Source organism: Lipophrys pholis (assembly GCF_963383615.2).
Source record: "Lipophrys pholis genome assembly, chromosome: 10".
NCBI lineage: Eukaryota > Metazoa > Chordata > Actinopteri > Blenniiformes > Blenniidae > Lipophrys > Lipophrys pholis.
The window spans coordinates 1479951-1507383 of NC_137640.1; the positions used below are offsets into that span (position 1 = coordinate 1479951).

Here is a 27433-nt window from a genome sequence, read left to right on the forward strand (position 1 = left end):
CTGATGTGTGATTTCTGCTCTTCTATTTCTCACTTCTGTGTCTCTTTGTCCTGAAACATTTAAATCTTCCTTTTGAGCAGAAAAACTAAGAGTTTTGCCTCTTTTTTTTTAACAAAAGTCCCTCTTTTCTTGCTCTTTCTTTAACTGATCTCCCGCGCAGTGAATTCTGACCGAACACGCGGACATTGTGGTAAATTTTTTTTTACCCAATCTCCTCGTCGGTGGGAGGATTTTTTTGGAAAAAAAAGGGGCGATTATTAAAAACAATGATTGTTGAGAAGTCTTTCATATCTTTTTTTTTTTCTTTTTTTCTTTTTTTTTTTTTTTTTTTTGCAAAAAGAAAAAAGAGAAGCGTCTTTTGAAAGCTGTGTGTGTTCTTGATCAACCTGTTTTCCTCCTTCTTGGTCTTTTAGGTCCCCTTACAAAGAAACACACTGATGATTTAGCTGATAGTGACCGCACGGATGACGAAGGTATTTTTTTCCCCCTGATGCCAAACTGATTTGCATGACAAGGGCAGCCAGACCCACCCTTTCTCCTCCGATTTTTATATCTTCTTTGATTTTCTTACATTTCTTGTCCTTTTTTTGAAAGTGATGGACATTTTCTTTTTGCTCTTTACTCGTAAAACTCTCTTTTTTGGGCTGGATGTGTTTTGTCCTTTACGGCTTGATGTCTGAAGTTTTACATGTCTCCCACCATTCTTTATGACATTAATCCCGTGACACAGATTATATGCTTGGATTTACTGTTTCCTTTACCTTTTTCTTTACTTTTCTATGTTGCATCCCACCGGCAGATTAACTCAGTATTATTAACCCCTCAGCCAGCTGTTAACACATCTTTTGCATGTTTCTTTTTTTTTCCTGTTCTTTTGATTTGCCTTGGTTGATATAGATTGTGGTCATGTTGAAAAGGTCAACCTTTTGGCTCGCTGGCTTATGTCTTCAAACACCTGGTCTTGTTTCTGGGCATCAAAACCAATTACCCTGCAAACGCTCGCCTAATTTAACGGCAATTATTTTTTCTTCCAGTGGTGGTAACTGGCCGTACCGTCTCCTGGCGTCTGAAATGTGAAGCGACGCCATGTTAAACTATCTTTCTTGTCACCCAACTGCAGCGGCTCTTAGATCCCCGGTCCCACGACTGCCAAATTGGTTGCACATGAAACTCAGATTGGCCAGTGCGAGTGACAGACTTGGCAATCGGGGATGAGCCGGTGTTTCTGCGGAGCCCACTTCAAATGACATTGCAGGATTAATTCATTATCTTCCCCAGTCATTCCAGTGTTTTCCTTTTGTTTTTTTGTTTTTTTAAAACTGCACATTAATACCTTTAATCGCTTAGTAATTGCAGCGGTCCACTCAAATACCCTCGGACAATCGTGTTTTTGTCATGAGCTGTGCCACTGATAATACACCGTTAATAACTGATGATCTCAATGGAGCTGCACATTTTAGGTGGCCAGTTTCCCAGTTGCATAAATAATTTTAATTATTGTGTATCTTGGATGCCAGTGCAAAATGTTCATTGCACACCTAACCACAAATACTTAGTGGTAAATAGACAGTTTATACTTCTTATACATTCTTATGTCATTCTTCACACAAAACGTTTTGGGAGTAACTCACATCGCAGTAATGATATACTGCTTGTGCGCCCATAAAGAAACGACACTATAGACGCCTTTGAAGGCCTTAATTCCTCTATGAATATATTGGGATGAAAAGAAATCTAAAGGAAGATGCCGAACAAAGATTATAGGACAGAATCTCTGCAACAGCTTCCCTTGATATTGAAATGAAGTGGTGTTTTGAAAGCTTTGCCTCTGCGCTGGAAACCTGTTAATCCCAGTAATAATAATAATAATGCTAAAGCGAAAAAAAAAACATGAACCTTTGCTTAATTGCTAGGAAAGAAAAGGCCTTTGACAAGTCATATTAGAAATAAAATGTCCTTGATAAGAAATAAAAAACCTTGATAGAGTCACATCCCCTTAAGACGGCGTTGATGACAGGAGAAAAGCCTTAATGAGGCTCCTCTCCTGTATAATGTGTCCAAGTAAACAGCAATTACATCCAAATAAGACTCAACCATCCTCATGCTTTTGATCTCTGCTGCCATCATGTCGGGTTTTTTTTTGTTTTTTTTGTTGGAGCTCTGTCTCCCTCTCACACACACACACACACACACACACACACACACACACACACACACACACACACACACACACACACACACACACACACACACACACACACACACACACACCAGCAAGATTACTGAGAGTCACAGAGCTCAAACAGATCCATTTAATAAAATCCCAGCAAGCTTCAAGTATTATCTCGATAAAGGAAGCGGGGCATCCAGCTAATCCCGTTTAATATAGAGGGGAAAATATGCTTGGGAAGACACACACACACACACACACACACACACACACACACACACACACACACACACACACACACACACACACACACACACACACACACACACACACACCGACCATCCGGGACAGCCGCCCCCCGCCTCTTAACGCTCCTAACCTTTGACACGTCGTGCCCTTGGAGATGCGAACTAAACGGGAACATCCAAACCCGACCACACCCTACCAATCATTGCATTTTAAAATCTTTTTCCACACAGTGACGCCTGGTGTTCGTAATCCTTTTTGTGCTGGGAATAGAGATGTAAACAGTAAAGTCCCCGAGAGCTGAGGATTTGTGCAAAGCCCCCCCCCCCCATGTTGGGAGGGGTGGGTTCATACGAATGGGTGTTATACACACAACTCCTCCGGGACGCTTTGTAAACTATATAAAGCATATTACAGGCTCTACTGTTGAGAGCTTCTTTCCATATGACACGGACCCAGTAGAAAGATAAAGCACTGAGGGAGGAAAGATTTTGCTGATACCATGACGACAATCCGGGAGCTAAAGAAAGGATCATAAAAGATCAGCTGGGGAATATGGGTGCCTGCCTCATCCAGCTCATGCTCTTAAATATAAACACTGAGGCTGGACACACACACACACACACACACACACACACACACACACACACACACACACACACACACACACACACACACACACACCAATTAATAAGATAACTTGGGGCCTGATTTACTGGGATCTTGTGCAGAGCTTGCTAAATTGAATGCTCAAGCTACTAGAGTGTGCTTTGGGAAGGGGGGGGGGGGGGGGGGGGTTGGGGGGGGGGGGGTTGCGGCAGGTTATCAGACAGGTCAAAGAATCACAGCTAAATTTGTTATAGACTCTTTTTTAACGACAGGTTTTTGTTTTTTTACCTGGCTGACACGTTTCTTCCTCAGAGCCTCGTCTGACGCGTGATGACGTGTCGCTCTTCATCGTGTGCCACGCCCTGCATTTACCTGCGTTAAAAAAAGAGTGCATAACATTTGTTTTAAGAACGGCTAAATGAACACAAATCAACTGCGTCTAGATTTGGAAAAAGATTTAAATAAATACAAGATACACATAATCTGAGAGATGATCTGCCACAGAACTACAATCAGAAAAGATTCCAGGACCTAAGAAAGAGGGAAACACTAATTGTGGACAGACAGTCGAGGAAATTACTTTTGCCAGAACCTCTGATTCACGACAGCATTAAACAGAAAGGATGCTGTAGTTTCTGTGACGCCCATGTGATCTGGGCTGTCAAATTAATATCAGTTCAGGGGCCCCGTTTCATCTTGTTTGGACTGGAAAGGTAAAATAGTGACATAATGACCTTTAAATGTAATTCAGACTGTAAAGTTTGTCTGTACGCAGATGATGAAAATGTCTATTTTCGTAAAAACAATAAATTTATTAAAATAAAACAAAAAAAAAGCCAATTCTGATAAAACCTGGTGCAAAATACAATGAATTGTTAATAAACTGAAAAAAAATCTCCTCTAGCTGTTGCATTATGGGTGTTTTTATAAACTCACCCTGGCAGTAAAACTTGGAGGCTGCTTGCTTTACAGATAAAAATGAACTATAGGCAAAAGAGTTTGATGTCCTCGCATATTTGTAAATAATTTCACTGGGGACTTTAGTAGTTTTAAACAATTAAACAAAAAAAAAGGTGACATCCTAATATTCATGTAAATATTGGCGGCCCCAGCAATCACCTCAGATAAACTTGAACTTCTTTATGCAGGACTGTGCTGGGAAGTGATGAAATTTGCAATCAGTGGAATTAGGATTAACTGATAATTCAGGGGAATGAAGGCAGAGTCCGGGGCTTTAGAGGATTTCTCTGGCTGAGGCTGAGCCAATTGAAGGATGCCAGGAACGCATACTGAGAGCAAGCTGAGTAGCATAAACTTCAAGCCGCAAGGTACAGTGTGTTCGCTGTACTCTGGGACTTGTTTCAGGCTGTAAATCCAGGTAAATTTAGGTAAATCCATCAAACGCTCAGACACTGCCAAGGCAATTTTATCCTAACCTCACCTCATTACCGCTGACCTTCAGCGCAGAACACAAAAGAGAGGCGGTTAGAACAGGCGTGTGTCTCTCAGCAGCAGGGAATTAATTCATATCATTATGCAATCCCTGAGAGCAACTACACAGAATGTGCCGTCGCCACACATGGATTCTACAAAGGATGTAGGAATGAAAAAGATAAATATACATATAAACATCTGTTCAGTGTGTGCTTTAAAGCTGAATTACGAAGCAGCGATAGATCTCAGGAACCACAGGCAAACAATATTCTCCATCATTCAGCGGCTCCGACGTCTCATCATCAGTCTGTCAACTAAAAAGAGGACATTATTGTCGTCTGTCATCGCGTTCCACAGCATTCTCAATAGCATGTCATCCTCAGAATCATCTGAAACCAAACAGTCATCATTACAATGTCAGACTGGAATCACAGAAAAGGTGGATTTCTTTTCATATCTTAACGTTAGCTGGGATTAACTTGACAGCAAAGGCTAAAGACAACTTTAAACATCTTGAATATGAAGGGGCAACAATCTGCCTGGATAAATCCTCACAGTTTTTCTTATTTGAGTTTAGGATTAAACAACATTGACGGAAATTAAGAACAATTAAAACAAAAAATAAATAACATATATATTCTCTGTGATTTTCAACGATGAAGATGTAAAGGGGATTAAAACTCTTCTTCCTCCACCCTTTTCAAACATGTGACACACATATTGTCAAATTGGAGTGTGTGTCAAGTAATCTCAGGATTACTCTTTTGGATGAGTGTCTCTTTTATTTTCTATTCATTCTGTTTGTTTCTCTTCTTTGCTTTTCAGTTTTTTGTACGTTCGGAAATAAATAAATAGATTAATACATAAATAGAAAACTAAATAGAAAGTTGTTTATTCATTTAAATACAGTCTACTGATTCTATCTTCGGAGCTGAACTCAGCGACTCTCTTGACCGAGGGCTGGCCCATCCATCGACCCCGTTCTCCTCCATATGGACAGTTCTGCTGCTCTCAAGCGACACACTGTGCTTTGGCGAGCACTCGTGACAGAATTGGCTTGGAGCTCATTTCAAGTGACATTACAGGTTTAATTTATTATCACAGCTCTCCATTTCAGGGTTTTTTTTTTTTTTTTTTTTTTGGAGAGTACCCAATTAAAACAGGACATAAGCACGCTCTACATCTTGGTAATTGCCGATTCCCACTCATGTTGTGTCAGTCCACAACATTCTAAAATCAAAGTATTGACAACCAACAAAACTTAAGTGCAACTTCACCTTTACAAACGTCTCTAAGAAGCAGTGTCTCATTATCAGACTTAAAACTCCATCGAACATCTTTATATCCAAATAATTAAAGAAAAAGAATAGAAGGTTTCCACTCCCTTTGAAAACAACATTCATAATCACCTAAATGAGTCAAGGCACACGTTAAAAAGCGATCGGTACGCACTTCATCAGGGTATTTATATTGATTGTTAAAGCCCCAGAAACTCACTGGTTGTGTTACTTGAAAATGAACCGGGATTCTTCATCAGGCAAGTGACCACGTTCGTTAACTTGAGCTTTTATCAACCAACCATAAACTACGGCTGCACCATTACCAGTACCGCATGGCACACTCGTAAAAGATATTTAATACAACCCGGCGATTAATACGTGACGTCATTTGTCAGGAGAGACGTCTGCGGTTTGTTGATTCGTCCATATTATTGAGAATGATAAAAGTACTGTAAATTGCGTTCTGCCAAAATATGAAGAGGAGGAGGAAGACAATTCGTACAACACTGGAAACTTAATCACCGGAGACGTTTGGACCGGCAGAGTTAGAACGATGTCGCTCGGGGGCTTTTACTCCCAGCCATGCTACATGCTACATGCTAACGACTTCTGTGCTCCCGCAACAAGCGATACAACGAATCAAAGCATAGCCTTCGTATATTGTTTGCGTATTAAGTATGGATTAGGCTTCGTGGTGTTAATTACTCCTATTGGTACTCAGTATTGGCAAGTAGCTAAAGATTTATTTATTTCCAAACATGTGCAAAAAATTAAAGAGAAATAAAACAGAATGAATAAAAACATAAAAGAGACTCTTATCCAAATGAGTAATCCTGAGATTATATATTGTTTAAAAGTGATATCAGTGAATTCATACAGACTTAATCAACTTATCAGCTGACAGCTATAATGCCACCAACCATGTCATGATGAGTAATGTCAACACAGTGGAAGGAACATGTCACTAGATATGAGGATTATTTCACGTTTCTTAGTTTTATTTCAGTCACTGTCATGATGTTTGTCATTCTTCAGGTTGATTCTTACATTTAAAGGAGTCGTCGCCCGGTATTCCCACATATCCACTCCTGAATTTGTCTTTTAATCAACACTTAGGATTTAATAGGGAGTAAAAATAAAATCAAAGGTTGCGTTTGATCTGACCGTTTTTCATACCACAACTTCCTCTAGCGAGAGAAGAGGAGATTTTGACTGGTACTAATGTTAGGCGCGCTTTGATTGGCCGCATGAGTCATTGATAGCATAGCATAGCATAGCATAGCAGTTTGTCGCGCACACGAAAAATAGAATTAACAAGCGGTTGTGGAGCCGACTACAAACACAAACGCCGCAGAGCAACGTACCCACAAATCACACGTGGTTCAACGTTTATACTCGTCACGTTAGCGGTTAGCCAAGGATAGTCGGAGAAAAGCTTCCCTGTAACAAGCTACAGTGACGCTAGTGGAGGTGCTTAATCGCAGCTCACAGCGATTCTGCTTCCCAACTGATCGGCGTTTACAACCTTAAAACAAGGCTAACCGCGAGCCGCGGCTGATCACTACGGCGCCTAACCGCGACCGCTAGCCAAGGTTAGCGGCTAAATTCATTGTCGGTGGATTATGATATCAACCTCTAGTGTTGACAAGGATCAAAACCTGCTGTTTTAGGGTGCGCCCCCTGGTGGGAGATTCTGCTTTAACTCCAGATCTTCGTCTGAAGTCCAACACCAATATACACGTTTTAACAAGGACAATGGGATTTCTGGGTGAGGACTTCTTTAAACTTTTCTCATCATTGTTGGCAGAGATTTTATTGTCACCATTTGCATCATCATTACTTATTTCCTACACGGCGTGTCAATCCATAATGTCCTCCTGCATTAGGCATCATCATTACCTCTCATTATCATCAGCAGCATGGTCGCCATCCTAACGGTTCAAGTTCGATATGGCAGTGCGATCACGACCATCAGAACTGCCGTGATTGTCATTCGGACTGTATCATTACTATCAGTCACTGCTGCCGCCATGCTAACAGCATTAGCAGCATTATCACTGTCATCATCAACATACGATGAAGAATCACCTTCAACTGCTGTTGGTCTGGTTGTTCTCTCCTTTTGTCTTCAACCAGCCTAAGTGTTGAGCTGCACACACACACACACACACACACACACACACACACACACACACACACACACACACACACACACACACACACACACACACACACACACACACACACACACACTCCCCATAATCTCTCTGACCTTTATTGTCAGGACTTTCTGGAAACCTTCCAGAGGAGAGTTATGATGTGCCTCTACATTGTGGCCGCTGTCCTGCTGTGGCAGAGAGAACACACCAACTATGAAAGAAATAGAAGCTCAACAAGAAAAAAAAAAATGAAAAAAAAAACACAAAGGACAAAGAATGATGGAAGTCATCTAATCGGCTCTGCACCAAGAACCCCGCCCCTCCACCCTCCACCCTCCACCCTCCACCCCCCACCACCCCCACCAACACCCCAACCGACATTTTAACAAAATGTTTGTCAATTTCCTGCTCGGTTGCAGTTTTCTTCTGTTACTTCATTTCCTTTTGCTAATTGAGTTTATAAGGTTGTGTCAATAATACATTCTCTTTTGGGGAATCAAGCAGTTTCAGCAGTTATCGCAGAAAAAACTAAAAAAAACTAAAATAAAAATCCCAAAACTTTTTCAAAAGTACCATGCGGCTGTGCTGCCGCCGCCGTGACGGTAAATCATAGTGACTGGGTGTCTGCTGCTGACAGTGACAGACACTGACAGCTTCATGAATAGCTGGATTGATGTTAAGTAGAGGCTACCGGTTACTGGTGAAAGCACCGTATGTCCATAGAAATCCTAATCTTATTCTAATTTTACAGTCTCATTTCATACTGGATGTGGGATTGGATAGAGAAACAATCCCACGGCTCAGATCGTTTGATCGTGTACTATTAATTAAAAAACAAGTTTTGTCTCAGTCATTGTTAAAAGGACCACCTCATGGCTGCGTCCTTCCTCCACACAGCGTCTCTCACTGAATAAAGTAGACTGTGGAAAATGTTAAATGGCCTAAGATGTTCAATTGAATCAAAGTACGTAATAATCATGACGTTATGTCAAAGGTATCCGTGTCAAATCAACTCCGCCATCTTGTTTAGTTCTGTAATACCACTCTGCGCCACAAGATGGTGTGATGAGTCATTCATTAACTTTTATTTAACCAGGAAAGCTAAAAACAAAAAAAAAAAACATTGAGATCAAGATTTCTTTTACAAGTTATTGCAGCTGTAAGAAGCAGCTTTAATTAAGATCGTTAGATGTTTTGTTTCTAACCAATCACAATGACCTGGATGAGTTAATCTCACGATTAACTGCTCCACATTCATTTTCAGTTTCCAGCTCGACATATTCAGAAATATCTGGAAGATGTTCTGGTATTGTTCAACTCATTTGATTCAACTTAAGTATTTTAAGTACATTTAATTGAATTTGTTAAAATGCCTGAATAACTCATGAGCTCTGTTAATATGTATTTATATTACACTTGTTAACTATAAAAAAAAACTTTTTAAAATATATTTTCAATAAACTTATCCCTTTGAAAAGAAGCTGTGCAGTGCCACAATGAGGTTTAGTTTTTCCTTGAAGGTTTTTATCTAATCTGTATTCCCGTAAACACAAACAGACCCAAACACAACCTTTCAATCTGAATTACTTACAACTCATTTGTTTTTTTGTTTTTGTTTTATTTTGCTTCACACATTTCTATTTTCTTGGCTGCTTCATTTTGACTTCCCCAGAGACTCGCTGATCTCTCTCTCTCTGGACCCGGAGTCCCATCCCTGGTAAAACATCGGTGGGATAAACGGCACACGGCGCTCGCTGTACTGGAGGTCGTTAGGAAGCCAGATGAAAAGCTCCATCTCTGGGAAAACAAGATGAAAGTGAAACCTTGTTTTGAACATGGGTGGCAGCACGTTGTCAGATCTCTGCTGCTCCTCTCATCCTCACCGCTCAGACACCATCAGCTCAAACTGCCCCCCCCCCCCCCCCCCCCCCCCCCCCCCACACACACACACACACACACACACACACACAAGGAAATTAAGTAAACAAATAGAGGACAGTTATAATACTGGAATGAGTACCAACCAATATCATTTAACAGGTTTGAGTAATTTTGCATAAAGAAAACAAAAACAATATGAGGAAGAGAAAACAAAGTGCTGGAGGTGGTTTAAGTGTGACGCTCAGGAATTAATGAGGAGGCTGTTTTGGTTCAGTAACACAAAAACATATTTGACTTCATTTGATAAATTAATTAATTCACTTGGTTAAACCTGCAAAAAACACATTTCAGGAAAACATTAAGAAAACCTTCATATTGGAGATCAGTGGTTCGCGCTTTATTGCGTTTAATAAGTATATTCTTATTGGTACTCAGTATCCGCGAGTAGGTGGAAGTCAGTTCTCGTCCTCATAGTTTTAAAACGTGGTATTGAAGCGTCCCTATAAAAACACATATTAAAGTCACAATGGCAGTTTCTGTATAAAAAAAAACTAAACCAAGATTCATTAGAAGTTCTAACAGGCAGTGCAAATTAATATTACATTTATAAGATAGAATTAAAAAATAAAAGAGTGAGAATTTGGGGGTGGAGCTTCGTTGTACCTCAAATCTCCATTCAAGTTTAATCCAAGCTTGTTTTATTTTATATCCATTACGTGTGTTTGTTTTTCAGTTTTTCTCACCTGCATTACATTTTATATCTCAACCTGTTTCCTTTAAATTGACCCAACATTTATGTTTAAATCGGAGCTACTAAACTTCCTCCGCCTCCCGCCTGCAGGGAAACAAAACGCTGCACATTAAATTTCACATTTCATCAACAGCAATGTTCAGTTTAAAAACCCCCGAGAGACGACGGTCGTTTTCCCGCCACTCCTGGTGAACCATTGGTTTGATGTCCAGCTTCCTGTGTTGTGAAGACTTTGAGAAGCCAGCGTGCCAGAATCAGTGAAGTTGAAGATGAATAAGTAAAGACGAGGCCAAAGCCTCCTGAAACTGCATCTCTCACCTTGAATCTGTCGTCTAATCAAGCCTTCTGCCTCTTCCACCTCCTCCTCCTCCTCCTCTTCCTCCTCTTCCTCCAGACATTAGGGAGAGTGGAAGCCCCAAGCCGGTGATGGTTTTCATCCACGGGGGCTCCTACATGGAAGGCACTGGGAATATGTTTGACGGCAGCATCCTGGCCAGCTACGGGAACGTGATCGTGATAACGGTCAACTACCGGCTGGGCGTCCTCGGTAAGAACCCCGCTGCTGCCGTGTCGCCACTCCTCTGCCGCCCTGCTTCTTCTGGTTTCGCTGCTTAGCGTGAAGGTGGAGGCGAGACGCCGCTGGGGGCGGCGCTGTCCTGCTCTCTGTTCTGGCTCCGGGCTTCTCCTCCAGTGTTTGGGTGGAGGTTTGGGTGTGACGTGTTGGCCCGACCCAGTAAAGTTTGGTGAAAGAACCTGGAGCCGAACCCCCTGATGTCTCTGTCGCACGCTGCCATTTTGTTTTTCTGTTTTTTTTTGTTAATGTCAGATTTATGATTACGTTTCAAATTTAAAAAAACGTATGAGGAAGTGAGGTTGGTCCTGAAATCTACTAGCAGCTGTTATTATAGCTTGTCTTGTTAATTATTTTATTTTTTAATAAAATGAATGTGATTTTTAAATTGAACTTAACAGACGTTTCAAACAAAGTGACTGAAGAAGCTGAACTGAGCGGCGGGTTTGTTTAACCGTTACACCGCTGGAAGCTGGTTCAGTGGTATGAAGCAAAGATCAACGCTGTGATCTTCTTCTTCTTCTTCTTCTTCTTCTTCTTCTTCTTCTTCTTCTTCTTCTTCTTCTTCTTCTTCTTCTTCTTCTTCTTCTTCTTCTTCTTCTTCTTCTTCTTCTTCTTCTTCTTCTTCTTCTTCTTCTTCTTCTTCTTCTTCTTCTTCTTCTTCTTCTTCTTCTTCTTCTTCTTCTTCTTCTTCTTCTTCTTCTTCTTCTTCTTCTTCTTCTTCTTCTTCTTCTTCTTCGTCGCTGCTGTTGCCACATAGCCATGTAGCCTTACATGTGCTAAAACCCAGTATTTCTTTCCCCTCTCTCTCTCTCTCTCTCTCTCTCTCTCTCTCTCTCTCTCTCTCTCCCTCTCTCTCTCCCTCTCTCTCATGCTGCTGTGTTGTGACCACTAGAACTGGTGAAAGCGCAGTGACTGAATTCTTCCTGAACTGCTGAGATGTTCTCCGCCGTGTGACGCTGTCGAGTTGAAGCTGTCGAGTTGAAGCTGTCGAGTTGAAGCTGTCGAGTTGAAGCTTGACGATTGAAAAGCAGAGATGCTTGTTATGACTTTTGTTTTTTATTCATTTCTTGGGCTCATTCAAAACCATTTTCTTAGTAATTGTCTTCTGGTCTGCCATTCCATTCCTCCGCTCAGTCGCAGGACAGTGTGTCTTGTTCCGGGTATCTGTCATGTCCCAGTGTACCTCTCAGGCCTGTTATGTGCTTGTGCTGGCAGGTGTCTGTTGGAATTAGCTTGTTCTCTAGTGTTTTTCACTGATGTTGTCTCTCCCCTCCACACCTCGTTTCTTACACAGTAGTTACTAGTTTTTAATCTACCATGGCAGTGTCTTCTCTGATTTCCAGTCCCTTGTGTTGGCTCCTCGCCTCCTCCGGTTTATCTCCTCTCATCAGCCTGATTCCTGAGTCCTCCTTACTTTGCATATGGATGTCACTGCCGTAGCCACGGGGCAGGTACATATTGCAAAGGATGATGGAAACAAGGAATTGCTGCCTCTATTATGTTGCGGTGCTAAATGAGATTATGCTGTCGTTTATTGGAATGGAAAGAACTGATTTCATTTCACTCGTGTCTGGGGCTTGCCAAAGCTTTCGCCCTTTTCCGATTAATCCATACCAGGACACAGGCAAAGCCAAATATCCACTTTTCACACGCAAACATATGCGTGTGTGTGCGTGTGCATTTTAAAAATAAGCATAAACCCTTAAGGGTTATTGTTTGAAAAGAGCAAAAACACAGTACCTGCAGACAGCATTAATATTTGATTCATGTTCTGTTTTTTGGGTTTTTTCTGTCTTTGTATTCTCTCAATTATTCAGAGTCTGATCTTCTTTCCATGTCTCATATGTATTTGCTCAAATCACAACACAGTAAGAGTCAGCTCAGACAGCGTGGGTTCTCGACATGGAGTCCAACAAATCACCATCACTATCAGTGTGCGACACGAGAGTCACACCCATAATGTTTGTCCCTGCAAGTCAAAGACACAAACATACACTTAAACCACATATTGTCATATTTAAAAAAAAAAGAAAAAAAAAACTGTCCAAAAATGTGAAACTATTCCATTGATGAAAAACTGCAATCAGTACAAATTTATAAATAAACATCATTTGCTTTGTGCGGAGGTATAATAACCTACTATTAGTGTTGTACTACTATAACATAATACTACTACTACTACTAGTTTTCTTTGTAAATCACGTTGAATTTCCATTAAAGTGGATTTGGACAAATCCTAAAACAATGGCCTCCCATTAATCTTTACAAAGAGGTATAATTTATTGGTACTTATTTAAAGAGTCTCCAGTACAACATGCCAGGTTGCAGTACAGGTCCTCATCCAGCAATCACCGTGTCTATACGTTGAACAGCAACAAGAAACTCAAAATGAAGTGTTGTATAAAAAGAAACTGATTTCGCGGAGGTTAATATTGTTTGCATATTCTGCAGAAACATTCACATCTCTTGGTGTTTTTTCCACATTACCAGAGATAATGATCCTCTCTGCTTTAGCGTCTAATAATTGATTGGAGGAAAAGAAATTCACCGCAGCTTTGAGAAATAAGAGCTCCTTCAAAAATGTATCCCCCGAAAAAAGGTTAATTCTATAGCTGCTGTTGCGGAGTAGACAAATTCCCCATTTAGTTGATTTCCTTATTCGCCTCCTTCTCTCTGACCCCCCCCCCCCCCCTGCAGGCCCGGCAGTGTTGAGGGAATCTGTGTCCCTGCTGGTTAACATGAGGCACTGCTGTTTGCTCTCAGATTAGACTGTGTGTTGTGTTTACCCCCGTGGCGATGGACAAACGCATACGACTGTACTGTGTGGCGTGAACGAGTGTGTGAGCGACGAAGGAGGAGGAGGAGGAGGAGGAGGTGTGGGACTCAGGGACACTTGACTTTCCAGTCGCTCGTCCAGTTTAGTTCCTAAATGCTGAAATGACCCATATTCAATCAAATCCAGGTAGAATAGTTTTTATAATGGACATGTGTACCGTGCAGAATATTTGTAACTTGCCACAACCCTCAGTCAGGGTCCGCTGACCCTCGTCGATTATCCCATCTGGACATTTTAGCAACCGGGCGTTTACTAGTAGAAACATGTTCAACGTCTCATAAACGGAGACGGAGGACACAACAGTGGCTTTTCATCAGTCCAAATTAAAGACGCACTCCAATCCACCCACCTTTGCAGTTCTTTCAGGCTCCAAGTGTTTTCTTTTCTTCAAGTTTTACACAACAACCATCTTGGAGTTACTGAAAACACGTCATCAAAGGTAGAACTTTCTGGAAATGCTCCGAGTCTGCCTCCTGAGAAACGGGAAAAACACAACTTTTCTCATATTTTGCTGCATTTTGCTTTTCAAAATAGGTCCAGTGTCGTGATCCCCAACCTTTATGCACCACGGGCCGGCAGGAGTGTGTATGAGGGGAGGTCACACACACACACACACACACATCAGTAAACACTGGTAGTGTCAACTAATACTAGAAATCAAGTAATACTACCATAGATAGTAAGTAGTTTGTAACTTTTGAATGGCAGTTCCAATGGGTCGAACCAAGGAGACAAACGATGCAGACAAGCCAGCAAAGGTATAACCTCTATAAATATTACATTAAGGTGAGTGTAGGATTGTAGGAAATATATTTTAGAATTCAATCTCCAGAAATGTTGGCATAGTTTGCCTCTGCAAACTGTTGATATGTCAATTATCAATAGATTCTGATCATATTTGAAGTTTTTCTTTGCTGTGACACAGATTGTACACGATTTAAATATCTATCTTGTCAAAAATCTAATAATTACTACCAGGAATTACTACAATCTCAGCATAAAGGCAATTTTGATGAAGCTTCTGGTGCAAAATACAGTGAAATGTCAATATGTGCTGCACTGCTGAACGGAATGTGTTGGAAGAAGATCCATCCTATAAAACCAGGCTCAACCTGCAACACAACGCAGAATTTGTAATTTCCAATTATTTTTTTTCATTTGAATTCCAGGTAAATAACTATAGCCACTGGCTACAATATTCCGTTTGAACAAATAACGTGCATGTGTCATGCATGCATGATGCCAATACTTTCCTGAAAACTGAGTCCACACTATTGCACTAGTCAACACCTTTTATTTTTATTGACGCTGAACTGCATCCCTGCTCCTGACGTTGTCTCTCCAGCCTCCAGTCGCTCCCTGTTGTCTGCTGGTTGCAGCCAGACGCTGCTCCAGACACTAACAGTTCCACCCGGAGCTCACAGCTGGGAGTTTTTTTCTCCTGGACTTAGTGTGTTTGTGTGCGGGCACTTTGCAAGAAGCCATTAGTGGCTTTAAATATGTAGAGCTGCTGCCGCAAAGCTGTATTTATTGGTTAAGGGGCCGTGGTTACAATGGATTTGGCCATAGGGCAGGTATATAGTATGCTCCCGTCAGTGTGTGTGTGTGTGTGTGTGTGAGTGAGGAGCCATCAGGGGAGTGTAATGAACGACGCCAGGAGTTTCCTCTTGGTTGCAAATTGGGTGTTAATGAAACACATGGAAGATTGCTTTTGGAAAGTGATAAGTATTTAGAGTCTACGTTATGTCAGGATTCCTTGGTGTGTTATCAGTCGGCAGTAGTCTTGGTCCTTAAAGCTCCAGCTACTCTAGATACTAGTCTGACCGGTGGACGAATTCTGGTCTTTAAGGCCTCTCTCCTACAGCATCCGTGCACTCGCCGCCTTGAGGAAATCGTGCTGCTAATTTAAGTAAGATTTGACTGCCCCCGATATGCACCATAGAGACGTCCGGACAAACACGAAGCCACCAAAGTCAACTCAAAGAGCCGATACGAAAGACCAATTTGTCTAGCGGGGCTGGGGGCTCTTAGGCTCCAAAGCAGTTAACTGTGCCTTTAAGACTGGGCCCTCACACTGTTGAGTTTGTTTCTGCCCGGCCAAAACCTTTAATCATGCTGATTGATGAGGTGCATTTCCCTGACTCAAACCTTTTCCAAATACCCGTTCCATTCCAGCCATACATCAGCCATTCAGCCAATTCATCAAGCCTCTGATTGTTTTAAGATATACCTGGCCAGTAAAATATCCATTTCTCTGTGCAGCGCCGCGCTCACAGAGCTGGCCGGACAAAAAGCCACTGCAGGACCCAAGGAGTGGGACGTCTCTGATCACATGACAACGGCGCTGACAACGCATGAAAACACAACGCTCCGACTCCATCTCTGTCTAGACGTGAAAATGCTGCCACTGCCCATGAGCATCACGCTTGTGGTCAATAGATTTTCTGTACATGTGTGAGTAGAGGGACGATAACAACTATGGACTTGGTAGTTTCATGGTTGAAAGTCATCGGAATGACAGGCCAACATGGTCGACTGACTGGACTCTGCACACGTGTGTTTGTGTGGTTTCATTAAAAAAAAAACATCACCCACAAGTGTCCTACCGTGCTGATGACATCACTCCCAACGTCTCTGCAGTTTCCATGTAAACAGACAGAATTTTTTCAAAACAAAAAAAAAAAAAAGCAAAATGATTCGTTTTCAGGCGAAACGTCGGCGTGTAAGTGGACCTCAATGGACCCGAGGCTGGAGATGCTGTTTATTTGTCATTATCACTCCTCTCCTTTATTTCCATACATCTTCTCTTCTTTACCTTCATCATAATCTGACTTTCGCCCCCCGTCTTTCTCCTGCTGGCTAAGTGGGGAGCGCTGTTGTTACTGTGCTTATTAATTTCTTCCTCCTTGAAACAAATAGTCCAATGACTCCGTTTCAGCATCTTCCCTTTGCCACTTCCCTCCTGAGCTGCATGCTTTTCTTGTTGGCATCAGTGACACAGCCACTTAACAGTCTCGTACAGAGCGTCTAACCAGAGCAGTTCACTCGGGGCTTGATCAGTATGCACTGATTAGTCTCAAATATTGGCTTTACATTGTCCTAACTTCACTCGTCACATCGTGGGACAGGCTGCTGTGGATATTAAACGGCATTTGTGGCCATTTGCATCTGGGACTTGAGGAGTTTAATTTAAAAGACGAGACACATACCTGGCACAGTGTGCTCCTCAGAATCACCACCTCGCCAGATCAAGCATGAAAATGCAAACCGTAATCACAGTATTTATCAAGATGTCAAAAGTTAATCAGCAAGAACAACAAGAAGTTTGTTTTTTTACCCGGGGAAATTAAAAAACAAAAAACAAATGTGAACTCTAAACACACAAATACTGGGAGTACACACCTCCATGATATCGGGTTGCTGAAATATTCCACATCCAGGAAGCATCAATGCAAACGAGTCGGGGACAAAACTAGACCCTTAAAGGATCCGACCCAGTTTTCCCTCAATTATTTTATCTTATTTTAATTTGGTTCGTTTTGATTTTACTCTTGTTGATATAGTATATGTTTTAACCCTTGTTGATTTTTAATTCTTTTCTTTCTCATTTGTCTGTTTTTACTGGAAAAGCACTTTGGTCACCTTGAGTGTTGAAAAGCTTCATGAGGCTTCATGAACCACTGTCTTTATTCTCTGACTCCACCAGATGGCGCTCTTGGTTTTAACATGGAGGCTGAGTCGTGGCTTTGTCAAAAAGTTCCACCTTGGTAGACTTTCTCCAAAATTTGCATTTTCAGTGACTCCCAGTACCATTGTTGCGTAAATGTACATATACAAAGTTTTAGGTTTTCACCTTCAGTCTTCAGCCGATTTATGAAGCATTTATGAAGGATGATTAGTTTATTAAGAAGATGCTCAGAAGATGCAGCTGAAGAAGTTAACTGCTTCACTGATGCAGAGTTTTACTGTAAAAGCCGTACAGTAGATCTTTAAAAAACATGCAAATGTTGGAACAAGTCATTTCAAATTATTTTGTTAACAATGTCAGAATAAAACTACTTATTTTGTTGGTAGGGTTTAATTAAATTCTACTAAATACAAATTGTTCAATGATAATTGAAGATCTGAAAGACAAGGGACCAGGGGTCCAGTCCCAGAGTTTCTATTCAGAGATTATTATGGATTTCAGGATTCCACTTGGCTGTAGTATTTAAATTCTGACAAAACCAAAAGAAATCTGCATAAAACCAGAAAATACTTATGCAACCAAACCACATCCTGTTGGTGCCGTCAGTTCTTTGTCCTGTAAATTAAATAAAAGTGATTTGGTTAATTGACTTTGTTTATATTGCATGTAAAAACTACACTCTATATATATATATATATATATATATATATATATATATATATATATATATATATATATATATATATATATATATATATATATATATATACATTTAGTGATAATTATGGTGGAAATCACATTAACTCTGGTAAGATACTGTGATTCTCTCTTTCTTATATGAATCAATACAACTGTTTAATATTAGTTCATAAATTCCATTTGGCAACAGGACATTTCCAGTACAGTTTGTGGAGAATACTGAACACTGTGATTCAGATCTTTTAGTGTTGACGAGTCTATTTCAGGTTTTCTCATCTGGGTTACTCTGGATGGTGTCAGCCAGAATCTTTCTTGTGTGGAAACTTTCCTCAATGATTGCGTTGATGGTTTGCACCCTTGACATTAATTAGCAGCAGAAGGTGTGAGAGCGCAGCGACACGATCGTCAGCTGAGCTCCTCCATGCAGCTGGGATGTTCTGGATCGTTCCTCTGCAGTTCAAGGCAGCGCGGCTCTGATCAGTGGACAAGCTGCATTGAGACATGTTGGACTTATCGCCACAGTAATCCCTCTTCTCACTGTCCTGCCTTGAGCCACAACTCCACTGCTGGACAGAAGAAAGATCATTTCTCAAGATCATTTTTCCTCCATTTCTTCAAGAAAAATAATTGCAAAAGATCAAAGAGATAAAAAATAAAACAACCTGTCCCAATATTTAGCGTTGATAAAAGCTGCACATGAGCGGATTCATCTTAATATTTCAATTCTTTTGATTTGTTCAAGCTCAATGTGACCCAGTGTTTCATACCATTTAATTACAGATTTGGGTTTCAAGTTTAATGGATGGAACGGGAGGTTTTTATAATCCTTTGGGCTGGGAGTAGTGATGTCTGTCCTGTACGGGTGTGCTTTTTCCAGCCTTGGTGAGAATCCAGTTCAGTGTAAACCCCCCCCCCCCCCCCCCCCCCCCCTGTTAATCTGCAGTTAAACCTTGCTAATGACGACAAGAATTTGGCTAAAAGGAGCAGCTACATTACAAATCTCTGAGCATTCAGCTGCATGTTTCATATTAACAGCAGCTTGGAAGGCACCCTTGTTTTCGGCATTATGTTGTCATGGTGTCCTGTTTAGTTGGGTTTTTTATTTTCTGTGTGCCGATGCTCATTTTGTTTGTCCAGTACATTTGGCTCAACATCTATTTCATTCAGTGAGTGGGCAGAGAGGCTAATGGAAGCTATGCTAAGGCTGTGCAGAGGTGGCTCGTCTTAATCCGTAGCCTTCCAGTGCCGTTTGCATATGGAGTATGAATTAGACTTTAAGGCATTTAAAGTTACTCTACCAGAATAAATTTTTAAAATCTACTTCCCATAAAAGTTTTCACTTCTACCCAGAGAATAAATCAACACATCAAAACCAGACCACCTCCTCTCATTCCAACCTGCAGGTTCCTCAATCCTTCACACCAAAGTCCAGAAGTTTCCAGACAAACCATCAAACTGTTGATGTTTCCTGACTGACGCCATCTTGGGAAACCTGCCCCAAGGGATTGTGGGATATCAAAGATGGCGTGGCGGCAGCTCCAGCCAGAATATCAATATTTTAAAAAAGCTCCAGACTTTGTCAAGGAAAGAGTCTTGAATCCTGGAGAAAGTCTGGATGTAGTGAAACTGAAGCTTTTTCCAGAGAGAATCCAGATGTGCAGAGATCCAGAGGACAAACGGGATCTTGTGACACGAAGCCTTAAAAAAACAATCCAAGAGAAAATAAGTGTTATGGCTGATGGCCAACAATTCTGATAATGTTACCTTACAGACATGTGTATTTAGTTTGTTTTGCCATTTTAACAATATTAGAAATGATGTAATATTAGAACTGAGTTCCGGACTCTCCTGTGTGAACGCTCCCTAAATGCCAGAATTTGTCCTGTAATATTTTAAACCTCATACCGCCGATTTTTTAAGGTGCTTGTGAAGTCAGCATCAAGTCTGCTGGTATATATATGTGTGTGTGTGTGTGTGTGTGTGTGTGTGTGTGTGTGTGTGTGTGTGTGCGTGCGTGCGTGCGTGCGTGCGTGCGTGCGTGCGTGCGTGCGTGCGTGCGTGCGTGCGTGCGTGCGTGCGTGCGTGCGTGTGTGTGTGTGTGTGTGTGTGTCTTTATTTTTTTAGGATGTTTTTATATCCTCTCAATCTGCTCCCCCCAGTCACACAGAGCCAATCAGGCCTTACTAGTGATGCCTAGTACTTCATATCACTTTATGTTCTTTTTTCTCTTCTGCTTTTATTCCTACCATTTCTATGTATTTAGCATGTATTAGCCCGGGTCTCTCTTTATCCTCTCCAGCGAACAATCACAGCAGATTCTGATGCAGATTATGTGGAAATAATAGTGTGTTTCTGGATGAGTGCTGTTGGTTTTCATTTTGTTGTTTTTAAAATGGATTTTAAATGTGACAGTTGTTCCGACCCAAGCTCACCAGTCTCTATCAACATGACAACAACAACAACAAAAAAATAATCACAAGTGCTCCACTCAAACTCATTAATGGGGGGTTTTAATCTCATGGCTTGTTGAAACGTCCACCCGAACCTCCACATACAGATGTTTTAAACTGAGCCGACTATCACTCTAAAACAGCAGTGTCAAAAACCGGCGCTCCATCATGGTCGCAGGAATGACCTTACAGATTGCACACATTTTCACCCTTTAATTGAAGTGACTAGTGTTTCAAATTTAACAAGTGGATTCCATTGTTTTGGGAACCGTATCAGACTGTAAAATGATTCAGTGGGATCTCCCCCAGGAATTAATCACATCGGTTGCATTGTTGAAGGCGACGATTTTAAAAGAAAGAATGCAAGTTGCAAATTGACAATGTGAGTGATGGATTATTCTGGTATGATTGAATTTGAATGTATGCACAGAGATGTCTCATCAGAAGGGAATATTTACATGCACGCTTACCGCTGTGCAATGATTCTTTCTGGATGTATTTTCTTTGTTTTTATCGTTCCGGCACACTCCAGATCAAGTTTTCATTAGCCTGCCCAGTTGGGAAGCTACAAACAGCATCAATTGCTCAAGATGATAAGAAATATTTGAGGAACAAGATTTATCTGGTCTGTGCTTTTGTCAGCATTGTTGTAAATAGTGACAGAGTCACTGGTTGATGCACCAGTTACACAATTCTTAAGTTTACATTTGACAATGAAGATAATCTTGCAGAACATCATCTGGGGTCAGTCCAGCGGTTGTACCTGGATGGCGGTCCTGGCGGTGTGGCCGGCAGGTGTGATGAGAGTCTGGCTGACCGCTATAGAGGCTGGGAGTGAAACTGATTAGCCAGTTACTGAAGCGGTGGACAGATGGAAAGATGGGCCGAGAAACAGAGATTACATCCCTCCACTGTGAGCTATTACCAGACACCGTGTGTAGATACCCGTGTGCATGCACCCCCCCACCCCCCCACCCCCCTACCCCCCCACCCCCCTACCCCCCCACCCCCCCATGTGGCCGTGTTATTTATTGATCAAAGCCTTGGCTAGGCCAGCACGCGGATGTATGCTCCAGCATAAGTGCATGTGCTTGCGAGCTCATGCGGCTGCCTGGCGAGTGTGTAATGGGGCAAGTAAAGCAGATGGACATGTGTAGCAGCAGGATCAAAGCAGGCGAGGCGTGGCGGTTCTGATCGCTGCAGGCTGCATGTGGACCCGACCTGCCGCTCGGCCGCCGCCACCGTCTCTCCCACTTTGTTAAAAGTACTAATTCTCCCTAACTGCTTTGTTGTCCTCTTTTTGCACATCTCCGCCGCCGTCTCCCCGGTCGGGCCTGTTTTGCTCTGTTTAGGTTTCTCAGGCTGTCAGTACCCCCCCCCGCCCCCCTCCCCTCCTGCCACAGCCCCCTGAGAAATCCACCACACTATCTGCCGGCACCAAGTAAAACCATCACCAACAAGCCGTAAAGAAGACAGAGCGGCCGGGGGAGAGAACGATGAAGAGAAAATGTGATTTAGATCTTGACGGGGGTTGTATGCCCCGCACGACAAAAGCCATCTGATTGGTTATCAGCAGGACTCACAAATCTGCCGTTGCCATATTTTTAGAGGTCAGATAGGAAGGAGCCTCTTGCTGAGACGGCGGCCAGCGAGGGAGGAGGGCGGACCAGCAGGAGCGGGGGGGGTTAGTGCTTATTAAGTTATTATTTTCCAGTCTTAGTTGTTTCGTTTTTACAAGTTACTGTTAATGTGTTCGCTCTTTCATGAAAACTAGAATACAACCATCAGAGAGAAGAAGCATTAGCATCGCAGCCAAGAGTCTTTTTGTTGATGCAACAAAATTCAAAGGGAATGTTGAAGCTGCAAACACAAGACATGATATTTGAATGAATGAATCTTTATTCTGGACATACAGACATTAAAAAGAAGAAAAAACATTTAGATGAATAAAACAAAAACAAAAGAACAAACAAAATCCACTTTATCTACTTTTACATGAACGGAAAGATAGAGGAAGAATTAAGCACGTTTTTAGTCCTGCTCTTCAAATACTCCTTTATCCTATTTGGAAACTTTACTTTATTTTTTATCAGTAAAAACACAGTATAATGTTTAAAAAAAAACTGAGGCTGTAAATATTTCTCAAAATTAATTTGAAACCGTGAAATACATTGTACTCATGTTAGCTTTGAATAATTCTTAATTTCATTTGTACAATACTGTATAAGATGTAAGCCTGAATGGAACTGAAAATACTAAATGGCGTACCTGCATACGTAATAGTATTACCTATAAATACGCAGATGTTTGATTTAGTTTGACATCTCTGTATGTATTTAGTCCTTATTTGTCATTTCTGACGACAGCAGCACATGAAACAGATCAAACACAAAGACTAGTATCATGACATTAATGAATATCATTATTTCAAAGTTTTCCGGGTACACTGGCCGTGTTCTGTAGGATCAGTGTCCACAATAACCATGTTTTACGTGCAGACATACCAAGTATAGTCGCATTGAACATTTGTTGTTATAAATATTAGAATAGATGTTTTAAGTTGTCAATTTTCTCAGGAATTAATCTTTGTAGTATCCAGTACTTTTGTCAGAAACGCTTCCAGTGGAATTAGATGAGCTGCTGCCAGGGTTTGTATTTTACATTAGAGAGCTGTCAGACAGTAATACGGAGATCAGTCTGTGTCCACCATATTTTCAAAGATGCAGATTTTAGAGCTTCTTTCTCCAACTAAATCCTGTGAATTTACCAGAACCTATTAAAGGAATTATGTACGTGCATATTTATACACAAAAACAAGTGTGTGATAGTGTCAACGGGGCCTTAAAGCTGCTTCATGTTACCTCCTGTCAGTCAATGTGGACTCATGGTAGAGACACTACTACTACTACTACTACTACTACTACTACTACTACTACTACTACTACTACAATATCTCTCACTTTTCCATTTGTGTCAATTTGAAAAATCAACTTATTTTGCCTTTTCTGTTAATGGGCAGTGGTGGAATAGAGTTTATAGAAGAAGACTTGTGATCGGGAGTTGGCAGGTTCAAATCCCACGGCTGACAGGCGACTACTGAAACGCAGTAATGTGTTTCCACATCCTAGTAATAGGATGGCTTGATGCCGGGGGAAAAAAAAAAAAGAATTTCCCCAAGAGGATTTCTGAAGTATGATTAGTTTAGTAAGTTTGTGCAGAAATGTATATCCGGGCATTGGATGTGTCTTCCTTGAGAACTTTGAGGATAAATGGCCGTCCTCATGCAAACAGTATTGTATTGATAAGTTCAGCAGTAAATGTGCGATCCATCAAGTGAACGCCCCCCAATGCCCACCAAGTATAAAGACAAACTGCCGTGGCTGTGACAGTGCGGCACGCGGCTCATCAACAACCTGCGTTACCACGGCGACCCCCCCCCCCCCCCCCCCCCCCCCCCCCTCCTGTCGCCCTTTCTCTCCCGCCATCCCAGCAACTCTCTGCTAAATAGTCTATTTTACAGAATCCATCTGCCATATTGCCTTCTCCCTTTATTCTCGAACAAATCCTATAATCCTCTCAAAGGTCAGCCTTCCCTTTTCTGCGCCGCTCCTCTCAGCACTCTCCATGTATTCATTTGTTTTTCCCGGTGGAAATAATAGAACAATATGGGAGATAAAAGCGAACGAGGAGGTGGAGGAGACAGAGGAAGATCCTGTTGTTTCCCCTCGTCTCCCTCATGCATTGCTGCTCAGCGCCGCTCGCCACTTCTTTTTGTTCTGACTCATTTGAATTCAGCTGAATTATTTATTGGCGTAAGAATTCTTTTCAAAAGCCAACAATCAGCACTTTGCGCATTCTCATTGTACTGACATGGTCGGTTTGGAAACATTACATTGAACGCAAGTCATCGATATCTGTAATAAAGGACAACAGAAAGTTTTGTTGGATGAATAATGCAGGAGCCAGCGAGGAGATGAGTGTGAATGTGCATCTGCCTCACAAATTTCCTTCTTCAGAGGGACTTCGTACGATCCTATTGCTTTCTATTGCTTTGGGTTTTTTGTGGATCTGATGGCTCCACCTCTGTGCTGCCATGATGGTTCTTGATGAATTGTTGGGGCCTTTTTGCGGCTCGATCCTCAGGTTTGCTTTGTTGGTTTTCCCGGGGAAGGCTAATGCTAATGACATTTGTTCCCACGTCAACGCCAAAGGCAGCTGAAAACCTTCCTTCAACACAAGTAACACTCATCTGATCGATTCTGCTCTTGTTTGTCCGTTTACATGGACTCGACAAACACTGGAAACAGTGTAGTTTTCATGTTGGGCCACTAGTGGGTGCTGCTGTTACCTTCGCCAATGAAAGCTGGGGGAAGGTTATGTTTTGTCTGCGTGTATTTATTGGTTTGTATGTATGTATTTTACCAGCTTTTCGTGAAAACTATTAACCCAAATTGAATGAAATCTTCAGGGATGATTTGTCATCATTCAAGGACGAGGTGATTAGACTTTGGAACGTTAACGGCAAACTGTTTCCAAATAAATCTCAAAAAGCTGTGAAAACAATGTCCCATACATAGCGGATGAGAGAGGCACCTCATGGAGGTGATCGAAGATGATGTCTGTTGCCATGGAGACGCTCCGGACCGCACAGCTGACGTCTCATTTCAGCAAGTTTTCACTTGAAAACTTTGAGATGCACACGGGCCTGAGACGAGCAGGCGTTGAAGTGGAGTCATCCATTTTGCACCGCCTGTCATGTGATCAAGAAAGTCATTCAAATGTCAAGAAATAAACAAGGACATCTCTTAGCATCACCGTGCATCATCCTTTTGTCGTCTTGCTTTTGGAAAGACCCTGTGAAATGAAATGCTACCGGGGAGATTCGTTCCATTATGAATAATAACATAAACATAAAATTCAAAACACAACTAGATAAATACATCCAGGTACCTTTTATGGAAGGTAAACCTTTGAGACGCAGCTCCAGACACATTCCCCCGATAGAGGGACGCAGTCTGCAAACTTTATTGTATGGATGGTTTTTGAAATGCCATTTTATTTATATTTATATTTATATTAACCATTATAATTCATCTCTCTCACACCAACAACAGGGAAAGCAGTTTTGCGTTAAGAAAAAAAGTATTCATAGTTTTAAATTACGCAGCATTACAGTTAGTCTCTCTTCTCAGAATTGAACCTTTTTAAAAAAATTCTCATTTGGACTTTTTCAGATTGACTCCATTAATCTGTGTGAGACTTTCTTTCTCACGTCTGACCAAAGTCTTCATCGGGGTGCGAAGCACATAATGTCCGCTGTTGTTCCCTGATAGATTTCAATGTTTATAATGATTCCAAATGTTATGTAACACACTGCTGAGGCTACTCACAAAGCTAACCACTGATATCGACCACTTAATCATCAATATTAATATATACGATTATTAATAATTCTGTTTCCCACTCCAACATGATGGCACGGCAGGACCTCAGCTCGTCGTGGTTCCACCAGCATCCATCTTCATTATACACCTTCTATTAATCAACTCTCTCTCCTTTACGCACTGTTTTCTCCTCTCTCTCTCTCTCTCTCTCTCTCTCTCTCTCTCTCTCTCTCTCTCTCTCTCTCTCTCGCTCGCTGTCTTTCCAGTTTGAAGTGTCTTCCTTGATTACTTCTTGGAAATGCAAATGATCTGTCTGTCACTTGGTGCAGTTCGTTTAAGACGTGCATGGTGGGTGTAAATCTGTGTCAGCACTGAGAACCTGAACATAATTAACTTCCACAGTTTGTGTATAATTATTAACAAATATACAGTTTAGTCTTTTTTATTTGTATCTTTGAAATAAAGTTTCATCCATTCATTCAATATCCACTTTTCAAATGTAGATTAAGTTTACTAGTAGGACGTTTAGGCTTATGAACAACATCCAGTTTGTGGAGAATCATTCAATGTTCTTAAAAACAACAGAAAAAGGAGATTGTACTTCACATCCAGCTGTAATTTGGATTAGGCCTTTTAAACGAAGAACACAATCTGATGGATTCACCCTCATCAGGTTTCCCAGCAGTTTAAACCTTCAGCAGCTTCACAAGAACATGGTTCTGGGTCCTGAAGCAGCTCCACAAGAACATGGTTCTGGGTCCTGAAGCAGCTCCACAAGAACATGGTTCTGGGTCCGGAAGCAGCTTCACAAGAACATGGTTCTGGGTCCTGAAGCAGCTCCACAAGAACATGGTTCTGGGTCCTGAAGCAGCTCCACAAGAACATGGTTCTGGGTCCTGAAGCAGCTCCACAAGAACATGGTTCTGGGTCCGGAAGCAGCTCCACAAGAACATGGTCCTGGGTCCGGAAGCAGCTTCACGCTTCGCTTTGTTAAACAGAAAAGTATTAAGCCTTCGATGTGGAGACTGTTTCAGCCTCCCTGCCTGATCCTGGGAGCCGATTCCACATGAGGGGAGCCTGGGAGCTGGAAGCTCCGCCTCCCATTTTACTGTTAGAAAACCTAGGAACCTCCAGGGGGCAGCACTGAGAACCAAGAGTTCTTCTGAGGAGATATGGACTAACAGTTCTTTAAGGTAATATGGAGTCTGGTTGGTAGGAGCTTTACAGGTAAATATAAATAAATAAATAGAAGAAGGAAGACTAAAGCAGTTC

General features: G+C 41.6%; 1 protein-coding gene across 2 annotated transcripts in view; it reads left to right on the plus strand.

Annotated features, from left to right (window-relative positions):
* Positions 1-27433, plus strand: part of nlgn1 (neuroligin 1) — a 338488-nt gene that overhangs the window by 138716 nt on the left and 172339 nt on the right. Inside the window, exons 3-4 of one of the 2 annotated variants that reach the window (XM_080473828.1) lie at positions 414-473; positions 10925-11077. In XM_080473828.1, coding sequence (XP_080329954.1) covers positions 414-473; positions 10925-11077 — 213 coding nt within the window. The remainder of the gene's footprint in view (positions 1-413; positions 474-10924; positions 11078-27433) is intronic. The other variant, XM_080473829.1, reaches the window with a different exon arrangement.